General features: G+C 44.9%; 2 protein-coding genes and 1 long non-coding RNA gene across 5 annotated transcripts in view; 2 read left to right on the top strand and 1 right to left on the bottom strand.

Annotated features, from left to right (window-relative positions):
* The window catches only part of nfkbiz (nuclear factor of kappa light polypeptide gene enhancer in B-cells inhibitor, zeta), a 692,084-nt gene that overhangs the window by 655,948 nt on the left and 21,829 nt on the right, over positions 1 to 14,307 (bottom strand). The gene's annotated exons all lie outside the window — the stretch shown is intronic.
* On the top strand, positions 4,158 to 12,315 carry LOC112843762 (uncharacterized). The gene is made up of 2 exons (XR_003216249.1): positions 4,158 to 4,203; positions 11,614 to 12,315. It is a non-coding gene; the product is annotated as an uncharacterized LOC112843762 (long non-coding RNA).
* Positions 5,371 to 6,676, top strand: LOC112843759 (uncharacterized). The gene is made up of 2 exons (XM_025902702.1): positions 5,371 to 6,325; positions 6,603 to 6,676. The coding sequence occupies exons 1-2, from the start codon at positions 5,397 to 5,399 to the stop codon at positions 6,667 to 6,669; spliced, it is 996 nt and encodes a 331-aa protein (XP_025758487.1). The 5' UTR covers positions 5,371 to 5,396; the 3' UTR covers positions 6,670 to 6,676.

Below are 14,307 nucleotides of genomic sequence, written 5' to 3'. Positions count from 1 at the left end.
TTGGTTCATAACACGTCAATGAGAAGAAAGGAAAGCTTCAGAGCAACATGAATGAAACAAAGTGTTTTGATGACGACTGAAAGCCAAAACTGTGACTGAAATCAGAATCCAGTTCATCTCCAGCCCTGTCAGCAGTTCCAGCTGTAGTGCTGTTACAATAATAGTCATCACTTCTAGTTTCACAGCAGGAAACTGGGAACATTCAGCGTCTCAAAGATTGACCTGTTAGCACCTGCAGACATTGTTGAGCTGGGTCTGCTGATCTTGTGGAGGTCTTCATTTCTCCACTATTTGGAGAAGCTTCAGCAGGATCCACAGTCAGAGTCAAAGTGGAGTTCTAGCATGGACGTAACGCTTCAAGAAGCTTCAGACAGACAGTGTTCTCCAAAAGTTCTGCTCTAAAAGGAAACTTTGAGCTGGCTCTGTAATTGTTGTAGTCAGAAGGATGGAGGCTGGATCTTTGATGAGTGCTTGCACACAGGCTGTCTTTAAGTATTCTGGGACACAGCCAGAGGACAGACAAGTGTTCATTATTGGAAGCAGCCGAGGGGCAGGGACATCCCAAACTTCACTCAGGAACTTTGGAGGAATCATATCTACACAGCTTGATGAGCGTTTCAGTTGTGCCACAGTCCTTCAAAGCTCCTCCACAGAGACTGGCAGAAAAGAAGATCAGATATTGTGGCTGGGGTCGGGGACATCAAGAAAAGAATCAGGAGCTGCTGGTTTGGATTTCCTCTCATTCATTTGATCCTTCAGAAAGTTTAGAAAGTGAAGACGTTCCTCACTCGATGCCGTAATCTGATGAAAACTTGCAGGATGTCAAAGACGCTCCACTGAGCTCCAAAGAGCTCTGGGCTGTGCTTATTAGAATGAATTAAAGGAGAGAAATAGCCGGCCCTCGCCTCGTTCACCTGTTCATTGAAAGCAGTCGTTCATGCTTTCATTTCTTGATGACGGAGCTGAAGATTCACCTTCTTCCGTCTCCTTTCTGCCCTCCGGCATTGTCTTTTCAGACTGTGAATGTCTTTGTGAATCCAGGGCAGCGAGCGAGCACCACGTTTAGTCCTGATCTTAAAAGGTGCAGTTGAATCTAAAGTGGATGTACAAAGGAGGTTCAGATCATTCAGAGTGTTTGTGTGTGTGAGGGAGGAGGAACACCAGTGGTGGTAGGAAACACTGATGAACATGTTTCTCCTGTTTCCTCATGAAAAGAGCGTCAGCGTACTGACACAGCTTCTTTTGCCTGATCACTTGGAAAAATGATCTCAAACAGAATCCATCAATGATCAGATAGAAACACATCAGCTCAAAGCCTGGAGTTCATACTGAAGCCCACAGTTATATGTAGGCCAACAACACGCTGTTTGAAACCAATGAATTTACTGTACTGAGGAACTCTGTGGCAAATGAGTCAGTAAGATCATCAACATGGATCTTAAAATCAGCAGCTCAGATCATGTGATCACACATAAGAACCATGGAGCAGGAAACATCTGAGAGTTCAGCTCCAACTCTGATGGAGTCTTAGGAGGGCGGAGATGCCTGCACAGATAGGAGCTGTTTCACACTTTAACAAGCAGCACCTCCAAACTACACCCTTCATCCACCTTAATAGGGGAGCATTTGAAGCCAAACCTCCACCCACCCAGCCACTTTCTCTGGGCTGACTGAAACAATCATATGTGGGGTCAGAGTTCACAGACTAGACAGTCCTCTCCAGATTTCATCATGTTTCTGTTCAAAACATCAAATCAAGCTGATGGGAAGTTGTAAAATCCTTCAGAATAAAAGCCTGACTATTCAGAGCTCCAACATTAAGAAGAGCAAAGTGAACCAAGGTGGATGGAGGCAGCAGAGAAACTGTAGGGTGGAGCTGAATGCTTCATCAATGGGATGATGCAGCAGATTTTCTCCACCTTGCACAAACTGTCCTGTTAGTTATTATGACTGGAATATCCAAAATGTCTCCAGAGGCTCCGAGTCCAGCTGAACATGTATTAGTGTTTAGAGTGGAACTGAGATGATAGGGACTAGGACCTGGGGGACGTCAGTCAGTGACGGAGCGGTCAGCAGGTGTGGGCAGGTGTGGACAGGTACTTGATGGAGTGTTTCCTGCACGCTGGACTCCATATGATATGTTAGCAGAGAGGATCTGGCTCCTGATTGGTTGAAGTGGAGCCCATCTGCTGCAGAAAGATGCCTCCTGTCCCAGAAAACATTGAAGTTGTCTCTAAAGCCCAGGCTGTGGGAGTCACACACAGAGGAGAGCCAGGTGTGGAGGCCGAGCAGCCGCCCAAACGCCCCACGGCCACAGGTGGGAGTGGGGCCGCAGATACAAACACTACGGTGGGCTTGTTTCACAGCCTCACAAAGACACACAAAGTCCAGTTTGAGGAAGTGGGAGCGCTGTTTGGAATCCGGTTTGTGCCCATGTGGATAAGGATGGTGTCGGCCTCCGGACGGGATCGTATTCTGCCAGGAAACTTGTCTAAAATGTCCCAGAGCGTCGGGCCGGGAAAAGACAGAGCGTACGCCTCCTTTATTGTGAAATTCCTCACCATGGTAACTGAACACATCAGCTGGTCTGCAGCAGGTTATGTTCAGAGTTTGAGGCTCAAATTGGCTCAAAGTGTCCCATTTTCACTGATTGTTTCCCGACGACATGCTTCAAGTGTGATATGGATCCTCTGCTGAAGGAATCTGCTTTCTATCCACAACCTGTTGATCCGTATCTGACTAACAGCAGCGCAGGAAGCCCTGCAGTTATAGAGAAACTGTCTGAGTCGCATTGTTGCTGCAATTTACCTGCAACTGCTGATGAAGAAAAAGTCTCAGTGTGTTTGTGTTTGGTCCTAATCTGCTGCCAAGTCTGTTTGACACTGCTGGATTTCCAGCTGATAGATGACAGATTAGAAACTGATCAGTCTATTGATCACACAATATTCCATCAATAGAATTGATTTGACTTTGATTTGTGTAACAAAGTGATTTCCACGTCTCCTTCATGATGTGACAGTGTCAGAGCTGAATGCACTTGTAGAGTATCATGTTTTTATGGCTCACATTTAAAGTGTTCCAGCTCTAATGTACAGCTGTCATATTAGAAATAGAAGCAGCTCTGATTTTAGTGCTCAAATAAATCTATGAAGTGATGAATTCACACATGAACAGTTTTCTGCAGCGTTCCTCTCGGTCTTAATTGCAGCTCCACTCTTGTTTTTGCTCTAATAATTATTTCTCTCCATGAGCTGTTTCTCTGCCTGAAGGAGGCGCCACTCCATCGCTTCATTTAGTGCAGAACAAGAGTCACATGATGCTGCTCTGTCAACACCAATCACACTTTGTACAGCTCATGTTGTGTTTGTTGTCCTCTCAGTCTGTCAGGTGGAGGTGGAGGAGGGGGCGGAGTCTGTCCAGCTGCCCTTCAAAACCTCACAAAACCTGCCTGAAGATGCTGAAGTGAAGTGGATGGACAATTCATACAACAATGTTCACGTGTATAAAAACGGCTCTGACCATCCTCACAAACAGCACCAGTTTTACAGAGGCCGAACGAAGATGAATGAAGACCTGCTGAAAACTGGAGACCTCAGTCTGACCCTGAAACACCCCACAGAGAGAGACAGTGGAGAATATAGATGTGGAGTCTGGAGGAATGGAGACATCATGAGATGGAAAACAGTGCAGCTCAAAGTCAAAGGTTTGTTTATTTTTCTGTGTGTGTGTGTGTGTGTGTGTGTGTGTGTGTGTGTGTGTGTGTGTGTGTGTGTCTGACTGTGTTGTGTCTCCTCTGCAGGGAGAGTTCAGGTCCAGGATCAAACAGGGGACATCAGGAACAGAAGCAGCTCCATTGATCCGACTCCTCTGATGGCTGATCAATCAGTTTGATCTGTGTGTTCTTTGATTATTGATCAGTGATGTCAGAGTGGAGTCAGTGTGATGTTGTTGTTGTGTGTTTGAGACTTTTAGTGTCCATGAAGGTCTCTGCTGCCGTAGATCCTCTGAACTGTGACAGAGGTCTCACTCTGGAGGAAACTCTCAGCACTTTCCAGCAGCTCCTCCATCATGGAGGACGTTCCCTCACTGTAACAGGTGGAGGAGAGAGGAGAGGAAGCACAGCTGGATCCTCTGAGGAAGAGGAGCGTTCCTACAAACCACATGATCACATGACCAGAGGACAAGCATGTGTAGATGTGACAGGTTGAAGGACTACTGTTGAAGGACTACTGTATATAAAACTGTTCACTTAATACTAATTCATATCAGTTGATATAAGGACAAAAATAATGTAAATATGGTAAGAAAATGGTTAAGAGTTTATTATTTTTCATGTTATATTAATGGCTTTCATGTTACTTAAGAGAACTGCAATCTATACATCAGTGATCAGCTAGTAAGCCTTTTCTGGGATCGATTAGTAGTGTCTCTATTCTCCACTAGGGGGCTTTCGCGCGTTCTCCTCACTGCAATAAACGCTGCATGAGAGACGCAAGTCAAAATCACTCTCGTGATTCTTTTCCCCCTGTTTTCAGGTAAAAGTGTTTAAAAGTTGATATATTTCCGATGTGTACACTGTTAAGATATTTAAGAGGTAATCCTTCGTTGTTTTGTAAGCTTTAGAAGCATTATATTACAGTTTTGTGCACATATACGTGGCTTCTTTGAGCCTCGGTTTTGTACTGTGTAATGGCCAGTAAGATAACGGCAGGAGCTAAAAACGCCGCTATTGTCAGCCATTTTATTAGGAAACCTGCTCAAGTATATGTATAGTAAGCACTTTAGTATTTTGGTTTATTTTTTTAGTGTTTCTCTTCCACCATGTGACATTAAGCAGTACAGAATGTCAAACGTTTCTGTTCATTTGCACTGCAATAAACGCTGCATGAGAGACGCAAGTCAAAATCACTCTCGTGATTCTTTTCCCCCTGTTTTCAGGGGTGTAACATTTGGAGGCACCGCTGGGATTGCTGCTTAGATGTCCGGTGTCCACAATCTGCACATCGTAGTCCAAGCCAGCTAAATCCCCCCATACAACCCAGGCAGACTGCAGTGAGGAAAGTGTTGCTGTCGAGGCGAGCTGGTAGCTGTGTTTTAGCGGATGTTTCCTGAGGCCAGCCAGAGATCATCAGGGGCTGCAAAAACGACTCAGCTCGGCGTCACCTGTACATGCAAAATTCTTCCTGCCTACTGCCACAATGTCTTCGGTGGAAGACCTGCGAGAAGAGGTTGTGCGTGAAATGCACACTCTGTCCAAAGATCAACTAGTGTCAATCTGCGAGTTCCTTGGCATTGCAGAGAAAATAGATGTTAGCAGAAAAACATGACTGTCACTGCTAACACACATCCAAATACACATTGAAAGAGAAGGTATAACAGTACTTGAGGATGAAGGAATGTCAGAACTGTTGTTGCTTAATGATAAGATTGCTGAAGTAATGAAAGAGACAATTGTTGAGACTGAACCAAATGCAAATGAAGGGGATTATTCAGGGCACAGAGATCAACTAAACACTGCAACCTCACTGGTAACAGAAACAGCTAATGCAGTTAACACAGCGGTTAGTTCTCACTCCCAAGCTAATCGCTCTGTCCCTAACTCATCTGTGTCAAGTGCCCCCCAACGACCAAGCCCTTACTGGCAGAGAGACTTCAAAATATCAGGCCAGATTGGCGAACCAGGTCAAAAAGACAAACTGACATTTTCCAGTCTTGCTCACCAGATCGAAAATGGACTGAGCAGAGGCTACTCAGAGCTTGACATTGTAGATGCTGTCATCAGAGCTATCTTGCCAGGTCTACAACTACGTAGCTATTTGGAGGGAAAAGCTCAACTCACCCTTCCGACTCTACGCCGCATCCTGCGCTCCCATTTCCAGGAGAAGAGCGCCACCGAACTCTATAAACAACTTGCCTCTGAGGTACAGACCCCGAAAGAGACTGCTCAAAGCTTCCTGATGAGAGTTTTAGATCTAAAGCAGAAAGTCCTATTTGCTTCCCAAGAATCAGAGTCAGGACTCAAATACGACCCAGCTTTAGTCCAGCGTATGTGTTTACACACCATACTCACAGGCTTCCAGAGTGACAGTGTCAGGATAGATATGCAGCCACTCCTGTTAGACTCTAAGACACCTGATGAACTGCTGTTAGAGAGGTTAAATATGGCTTGTGCCAATGAGGCAGAAAGGAAAAACAAGAAAAGATGTCTAGCATCACAGACTGCTACAAGTGTGAGTGCAGTGCAGTCAGATGATGTGTCGCCTGCTAAGAACCCTGTGAAAGAAGTTAAAGCTAAGATACCACCCGAGCTTTTAACTGAGTTAGCGGAGCTTAAGACAGGTGTAGCCTGCCTAAAAGGTCTCAGTGCAGAGAGAGCGCAGATTAAAGAGACTCTACAGCAGCCGGTGCCGGGTCCTCAGTCATATGTCCCACCACCAGTTGTGCAGTATGATAGGGACCAGCAGCAACAGCAGTATTATGGCTTCCAGGGCCCCCGCCAAAGACCACCACCCCCTCAGTATCCTGTACAGCACTACACAGGTAGTCCAGCCCGCCGTGAGAGGAGGTGCCACATTTGGCAGCAGAATGGAGCCAACGAGCGCTGCACACACTGCTACCTCTGTGGGAGTAGAGAACACTTTCAGGCTGGATGTAGAAGCAGAGGTATGAGACCATATAAAGAGAAACATTTAAACCAGCAATGGTTACCACCGAGGGACGAGTGTTAACCATGCCCATCATCCACAAGTCCCAACATTGCTCCAACTGTAAACAAGAAAAGTCAGGCATGAGACGGTGTTCAGCATGTAAAAACGCACTTTATTGTTCAAAAGCATGCCAGAAACAACACTGGAGACAACATAAGAGACAATGCACTGGCTTAAAGACTAACAAAGACAATGAGACTGTTCAGGTACCACTGCCGCCAGCTCATGTAGACACCCCTCACAAAGTCACATCTCTGGTGGGCAGGCAATGTCTGGTTGAGTGTCTCCTGGACGGCCAGAGGCTTCAAGCTCTATGGGATTCAGGCTCACAGGTGTCGATCATCGATGAGAAATGGAAAAACGACTATTTGCCACACACAGAGCTGAGAGATGTAGCAGATATTATGGACACATCTGAACTCACCCTGACCGCAGCAAATGGGACCAACTTGCCATATCTTGGGTGGGTTGAGACAACCTTCCAACTTGTTTCCGGAACTGAACGAACGGAGAAATTGACCATCCCCATGTTGGTAATGAAAGGTTTTCAGCTCACATGCCCTATTATAGGTTACAATGTCATTGAATACATTGTGAATAAGACTGACCAAGCTAAACTGTACAGCACAGTGAGAAAAGCATTTCCCAGCCTCAAAAGACACAAGGTGAAAGCTTTTATACAGGCTGTTAGTGCAGATACAGTTGACGAGTACAAAGTGATGACGAAGAAAGACTGTATTACTGTACCTAAACAAAGCCACGTGCATGTTGAGGGTCGTATAGCAGCAGGGCCATTTAAACAGGACATGGTCATGATATTTGAGCCAGACTTAAACCCTCAGTGGCCAGACAATCTTGAGTTTTTTGACACTTTGGTTAAAGTTAAGAAGGGTACTTTACCAGTCATAACACTAGGTGTCTCTAACCCCACTGACCATGAAATTGTCATTCCAGGCCGTACATTAGTTGGCTCGGTTCAGACTATTACAGCTGTTTTACCTGCCCAGATGTTTGAAAAAGCCACATCTGTAGCTACTGTTAACCAGACAAACACACAAGCCCAGTGTAGCTCTAGTGAAGAGTGGGATCCACCTGTAGATCTTAGCCACCTGGGTGAAGAGCAGAGAGTATTAGCAAAACAGATGCTCAGAGAGGAATGCCATTCTTTCTCCAAAACAGACAATGATATAGGCTGTATTGAAAAACTGAAAATGACCATCTCACTCAAAGACAACGAACCAGTCAAACGTACATACCTGTCTGTGCCACGGCCGCTCTACCAAGAGATGAAAAGTTACCTGCATGATTTAATAGCACAAGGCTGGGTCAGAAAGTCAGACTCGTCATACTCCTCACCAGTCGTTTGTGTTAGAAAAAAAGATGGCACTTTAAGACTGTGCATAGACTACAGAGACCTGAATCGGAAAACCCATCCTGACCGCCAGCCCATCCCACGCGTTCAGGACATTATGGACAGTTTGGGTGGAAATTCCTGGTTTTTGCTTTTAGATCAGGGGAAAGCGTACCACCAGGGGTTCATGTCAGAACAAAGTCGTCCACTCACTGCTTTTGTGACCCCCTGGGGATTATATGAGTGGATTCGCATCCCCTTTGGACTCATGAATGCCCCGGCAGCATTTCAGCGCTGTATGGAAGAGTGCCTGGATGGGCTGCGCGACAACATCTGCATCCCCTATCTGGATGACACATTAGTTTACAGCAAAACGTTCAAAGATCACTTGGAGGACGTGAGAAAAGTGCTCCAGAGATTGAGAGGTTTTGGCATAAAGCTTAAGCCAAGTAAGTGTGACATGTTTAAGTCTGAGGTGCGCTATTTGGGCAGAATAGTGTCTGCAGAGGGCAGTAAAGTGGATCCTGCAGACTTTGAAGCAGTCAAAGCGCTCAAAGGTATAAAACCACAAAATGTTGGTCAGCTCAGAAAAATGTTAGGCCTTCTCTCCTACTACAGACAATACATAAAAGACTTCTCCAGAAAAGCAGGTTGTTTGTATGAACTGTTAAAAGCTGACAAAACCACAGAGGACTCAGACACCACAAAAGGGCCAAAGGCAAGACCAAAGAGAGCCAGTCAAGTTGTGCCCTCCTCAAAACAAATCATGTGGACTGACCAGCATCAAAGTGCGCTTGAGGAACTAATAGACTGTTTGCTCCACCCCCCAGTGCTGGGATTCCCAGATTTCACACAGCCGTTCATCGTACACACAGACGCCTCACACAAAGGGCTAGGCGCCGTGTTGTACCAGAGACAAGATGGTAAGCTGCGAGTTATTGCTTATGGCTCCCGTACTCTGACAGCAGCTGAAAAAAACTACCACTTCCATGCAGGAAAATTAGAATTTTTAGCATTGAAGTGGGCTATCACTGACAAATTCAGAGACTATTTGTACTATGCCCCAACATTTACGGTCTATAGCGATAACAACCCGCTAACGTACATTTTGTCAACAGCCAAACTGAATGCCACCACATCAAGATGAGTCGCTGAGCTTGCTGATTTTCACTTCACCATTAAGTACAAACCAGGGAAGGAAAACAGTGATGCAGATGCTTTATCAAGAATGCCACTTGATGTAGAAACCTTAATGAGAGACTGCTCTGAGGAAGTGCCACCGGACACTATCGCAGCTGCTATCCAGGCCATTGAGGTACAGAAAGACACACTTGCCACATGGACACTCTCAGCTGCAGCAATGTCAGTCACAGCAGAAGGTGAGCCAGCAGAAGCAACATTTACACCCATACCAAAAGAACAGCTTAATGAAGCGCAAAAGTCTGATCCTGTTATAAGCCCTGTATTACAGTGTAAACAGACAGATTCAAAACCACTGCCCAAAGAGCTAAGAACATTTGACCCTAAGACAAAATGCTTGTTCAGAGAGTGGGGCAAGTTGAGGCTAGATAACAATGGCATCTTGTACAGACTCACTTCTGCCCGGAAACAGCTAGTCCTGCCAGATCAGTTCAAAAAGACTGTACTTGAAGAGCTGCACAATAATATGGGCCATCAAGGTGTTGACCGCACAGTGTCTTTGATATGTGAACGCTTCTTTTGGCCACACATGCAGGCAGACATCGAGCATTATGTGACCAACATTTGTTCCTGTGTAAAGCAGAAAAAGCCCAGCCATGAAATGAGAGCTCCTTTAACAAACATTGTAACTACGCAGCCCTTTGAGCTGGTGTGTATAGACTTTCTCCACCTTGAAAAATGCAAAGGTGGTTATGAATATATTCTAGTGATAACTGACCACTTCACACGTTTTGCGCAAGCCTATGCCACCACCTCAAAGTCAGGCAAAACTGCTGCAAACCTGATATTCAATGACTATGCCCTAAAGTTTGGCTTCCCCTGTTGCATTCACCATGACCAAGGAGGTGAATTTGAAAATCAGCTATTCAGTCAGCTCAAGAAACTGTGTGGCATGGCCGGTTCTAGGACAACACCCTATCACCCAATGGGGAACGGTCAAGTTGAACGTATGAACAGGACATTGTTGCAAATGCTTAGAACGCTAACTGAAACACAAAAGTCAAACTGGAAGGAATCTATCAACAAGTTAATGTATGCATATAACTGCACACGTTGTGAAGTCACTGGCTACTCCCCATTCTACCTACTGTTTGGACGGTCACCCAGGCTACCAGTAGATATGCTCTTTGGACTGTACTCAGAAACAGATTTTAGTGATCACAGAGACTATGTTGAAAAATGGAGAAAGGGCATGGAACAAGCATACTCTATAGCAAATGAGACTGCAAAGAAAGCTGCTGAAAAGAGCAAAAGACACTACGACACAAAAGTAAGGAGTTCTGTGTTACAACCTGGCGAGAGAGTTCTGGTCAAAAACCTGACACCTAGAGGAGGCCCAGGGAAACTGAGAGACTATTGGGAGGACACTGTTCATACAGTAGTCAGACAAATGGAGCCTGACCTCCCTATCTATGAGGTAAGACCGGAGAGAGGCAGAGGGCGCTCTAGAGTGCTTCACAGAAACTTGCTTATGTCATGTGACCACTTACCTTTTGAAAAAGTGCCTGAAAAAGATAATCGTACAAGACATGAACAGAAAAAGACTGATAAACCCGTCGCTGTTGTGCCAGACTCTGATGATGAGGGCAGTGTTGATGAATACCGCTGTCATTACGCACCACCTCAACCTGTGTTCCAGCCATCAGAACAAGAAATTCTCACAGCAACGTCTCAGCCGGCAGCTTCAGCCCCTGCTCTTGCACCAACACCAGAGCCTCTTGCTGGAGACCATCTGGAGGCGCCTGACCCAGCTGTCGTGGAGACAACTTGTGAGGAGGCAGAGCCCTGTGCAGGTGACATACCTGCCCCTCCTTCACCTGTTGCACTCGAGAGACTTGAGGAGGAGACACCTCAGCGGCCACAGCGAGAGAGACACCCACCGAGACGGATGACGTATGACCAACTGGGCACCCCATCCTGCTACAGTGTTCAGCCAGCACCGCAACTGCTTCCTGTGTACCCGGGCCTGGTCCCATGGTTTCCAGCTGTGCAGTCATACTGCACCCAGCCCATTGGTTTGTATGGACTCTAGCAAATGTAAGTTGACACTTTTTAATGGATGACTTGAAAACTGTACTTACAGACTGTCATCAAGAAAAAGACATTAACTTTTCCCCATCTGTGGATTATAACCATAGACAATAGACTTTGTGAAGACTCACATATGGACTGGTTATAGACTTTGTCTTCAGTCACCAGTGATGGACTGTGGTGAAACTGTTGTTAAACCCACAGAATTGAGGACATTGGTTCACTCTACTGTTGATGTCCTGACTACAAGAGAATATAGACTGAAAAGCAATTTGTTGGTATAATGTCGGGACGACATTTTTTGAGTGGGGGAGAGTGTGACAGGTTGAAGGACTACTGTTGAAGGACTACTGCATATAAAACTGTTCACTTAATACTAATTCATATCAGTTGATATAAGGACAAAAATAATGTAAATATGGTAAGAAAATGGTTAAGAGTTTATTATTTTTCATGTTATATTAATGGCTTTCATGTTACTTAAGAGAACTGCAATCTATACATCAGTGATCGGCTAGTAAGCCTTTTCTGGGATCGATTAGTAGTGTCTCTATTCTCCACTAGGGGGCTTTCGCGCGTTCTCCTCACTGCAATAAACGCTGCATGAGAGATGCAAGTCAAAATCACTCTCGTGATTCTTTTCCCCCTGTTTTCAGGTAAAAGTGTTTAAAAGTTGATATATTTCCGATGTGTACACTGTTAAGATATTTAAGAGGTAATCCTTCGTTGTTTTGTAAGCTTTAGAAGCATTATATTACAGTTTTGTGCACATATACGTGGCGGCTTTGAGCCTCGGTTTTGTACTGTGTAATGGCCAGTAAGATAACGGCAGGAGCTAAAAACGCCGCTATTGTCAGCCATTTTATTAGGAAACCTGCTCAAGTATATGTATAGTAAGCACTTTAGTATTTTGGTTTATTTTTTTAGTGTTTCTCTTCCACCATGTGACATTAAGCAGTACAGAATGTCAAACGTTTCTGTTCATTTGCACTGCAATAAACGCTGCATGAGAGACGCAAGTCAAAATCACTCTCGTGATTCTTTTCCCCCTGTTTTCAGGGGTGTAACATAGAAACACATTAAAGTCAGCCTGTAAACACGTTTGTGTAAATTCTAGTCGTGTTTTTCTGTTACAGTCAAATAAAAGCAGAGAAAGCAGAACAAATGCTGAAGCTGTCTGTGTGAAATAAAGGAGTTAAAGTACACACACAGACACACACACACACACACACACACACTGTCTGAGCTGCAGTCTGTATTGCTGGACCTTTAGCTGCAACACACTGTGAGACAAACTGCAAATAAACAGTTTGTGTGTTTGCTGATGTTTGTTGAGCTGATAGAAACGCTGCATTTGAAATGAGCTGACACTTCAAAAACGTTCCTCCCTTTATGCTCGCTCCTCTTCAGCAGGGCTAGCTAGATGCTAAAGTAGCGCTAACACAACTTACAGACACCTGCAGTCGTTCAGGTGTCGTCCCAAAAACATATCAAATAAAAACATGGCCCACTTTAAGCCCTGACTGTGACTCACAGTTTGACTCTTTGGTCTCTTTTTATGTGATTAATAAATGAACAGGATTTCCTTTCATGTGTTTCTGTTTAGGCTCAAATCACTTTGATGTTTGAAGACTCGCACTGATGAAATAATAACTCCCCTCAAATGTGTTAAACCTAAAGTAACCAGCCTGTTTGAACATGTAAGGAGTAGAAAGTACAGATACCTGTAAATCCTACTTAAGTACAGTAACAGAGTATTTGTACTTTGTTACTTCCCACCTCTGGCCCTACCCTTTTATCCCATATGACTAAAGCCAGGTAGGGGCTGCTGGATTCAGCAGAGCAAACATCTAATGTAGTCGTGGGCTCACAAGTTTCTCTCTGGATGCTGTCATGTTGTAGTTGCCATGGTTACACAAGGTTTGGCCCTGACCAAAGCGCTCGGCACAGACATGGTAGAGAAGGCCGTCACTAAATGATGGAGGCGGGGAAGCGAGACTCCGAGGGGGTCAGGTATCCTGGTGTTACTGAGGAGAACTCTGCTCTCTCTTTCTAGTCCCTGTTATTTACTCACACTGTCCCATTTAAAGCAGCTGAATCCTCTGTGATGCTGTTCACACAAATATGGTTGGATCACGCTGAGACTGAAGGAACTCTGACTGTCAGCTCACTCTTGAACACACTGAGTTTCTGGGAGTCTGGCAGATATAAGACCCTCTTCAGGAACCGACTCAAAGAAGAAAAAGTGTGGATTTTTTCATTTGTCCAGATTGTCATTTTTCACTGGACGTGGGTAAAACTCCTGGATATCAAAGACATTCTGAGGATCACTGAAGTTAAACGGCTGTTGCTGAAAGTTTAAAGAGAATTGTAAAATGATAAGATAATGATTGACTAATAAGATTATCTGACAGGTCCTTAAAGTGGCCCCTTGGTGGAGCTCAGCAGGACGACAGGTGGCTGTGAGCTCATTTTAAAATAATCATAGAATAAACAGAAACATTAGCAGATGACGTTTGAAGGCTTTACATGTGTTGGATATGAATGTTTGGAGCCCAGATCATCATTTGTCTTGTTTCAGTGTGAATGTTTTTCTCCATGTTGGCCTGAGGGTGGTGCTGTTTAGCCTGTACTGAGTATTTGTCACTATGCTGAGTTGTGGGTGGAGTCAGTGATTGGCTGAAGGTGCCTTCTTTAAAGCGGGAACACTGGCTCAGCTTTCCTACCTCCTTACTCCCAGCTGGACCACGCTGCATCAACAAGTGATTGTCTGTGTGTGGAAGAGTGATGCCATTGTACACACTGTAAATATCTTCTTCTTCTTCAGCTGTGTGGGTGGAGAAGCTTTTCTGTTAGGGAGACGGTGTCCTTCTCACCTTCAGACATGAGATTAGAAAGAGAGGGAGAGAGAGTTCAGATTACAGTGCAGATATGAATGAATCCGTGCTCGTCCTCACGGCTCCTGCATGCTTTTAAAAAAGTGTGTGTTCAGCTCTGATCTCCAATCTGTTCTTTTCT

This window comes from Oreochromis niloticus, linkage group LG23, assembly GCF_001858045.2.
Source record: "Oreochromis niloticus isolate F11D_XX linkage group LG23, O_niloticus_UMD_NMBU, whole genome shotgun sequence".
Classification (NCBI taxonomy): domain Eukaryota; kingdom Metazoa; phylum Chordata; class Actinopteri; order Cichliformes; family Cichlidae; genus Oreochromis; species Oreochromis niloticus.
Note: the sequence above shows the minus strand (reverse complement) of the source record. Positions and strands in the feature narration are given on the sequence as shown.

Coding starts and splice junctions, on each gene's coding strand:
- LOC112843759 (XM_025902702.1), top strand. CDS start 5,397: ATGTCAGAACTGTTGTTGCTTAATGATAAGATTGCTGAAGTAATGAAA. Junction 6,326..6,602: donor GAGCTTTTAACTGAGTTAGC/GGAGCTTAAGAC, acceptor GCCAACGAGCGC/TGCACACACTGCTACCTCTG.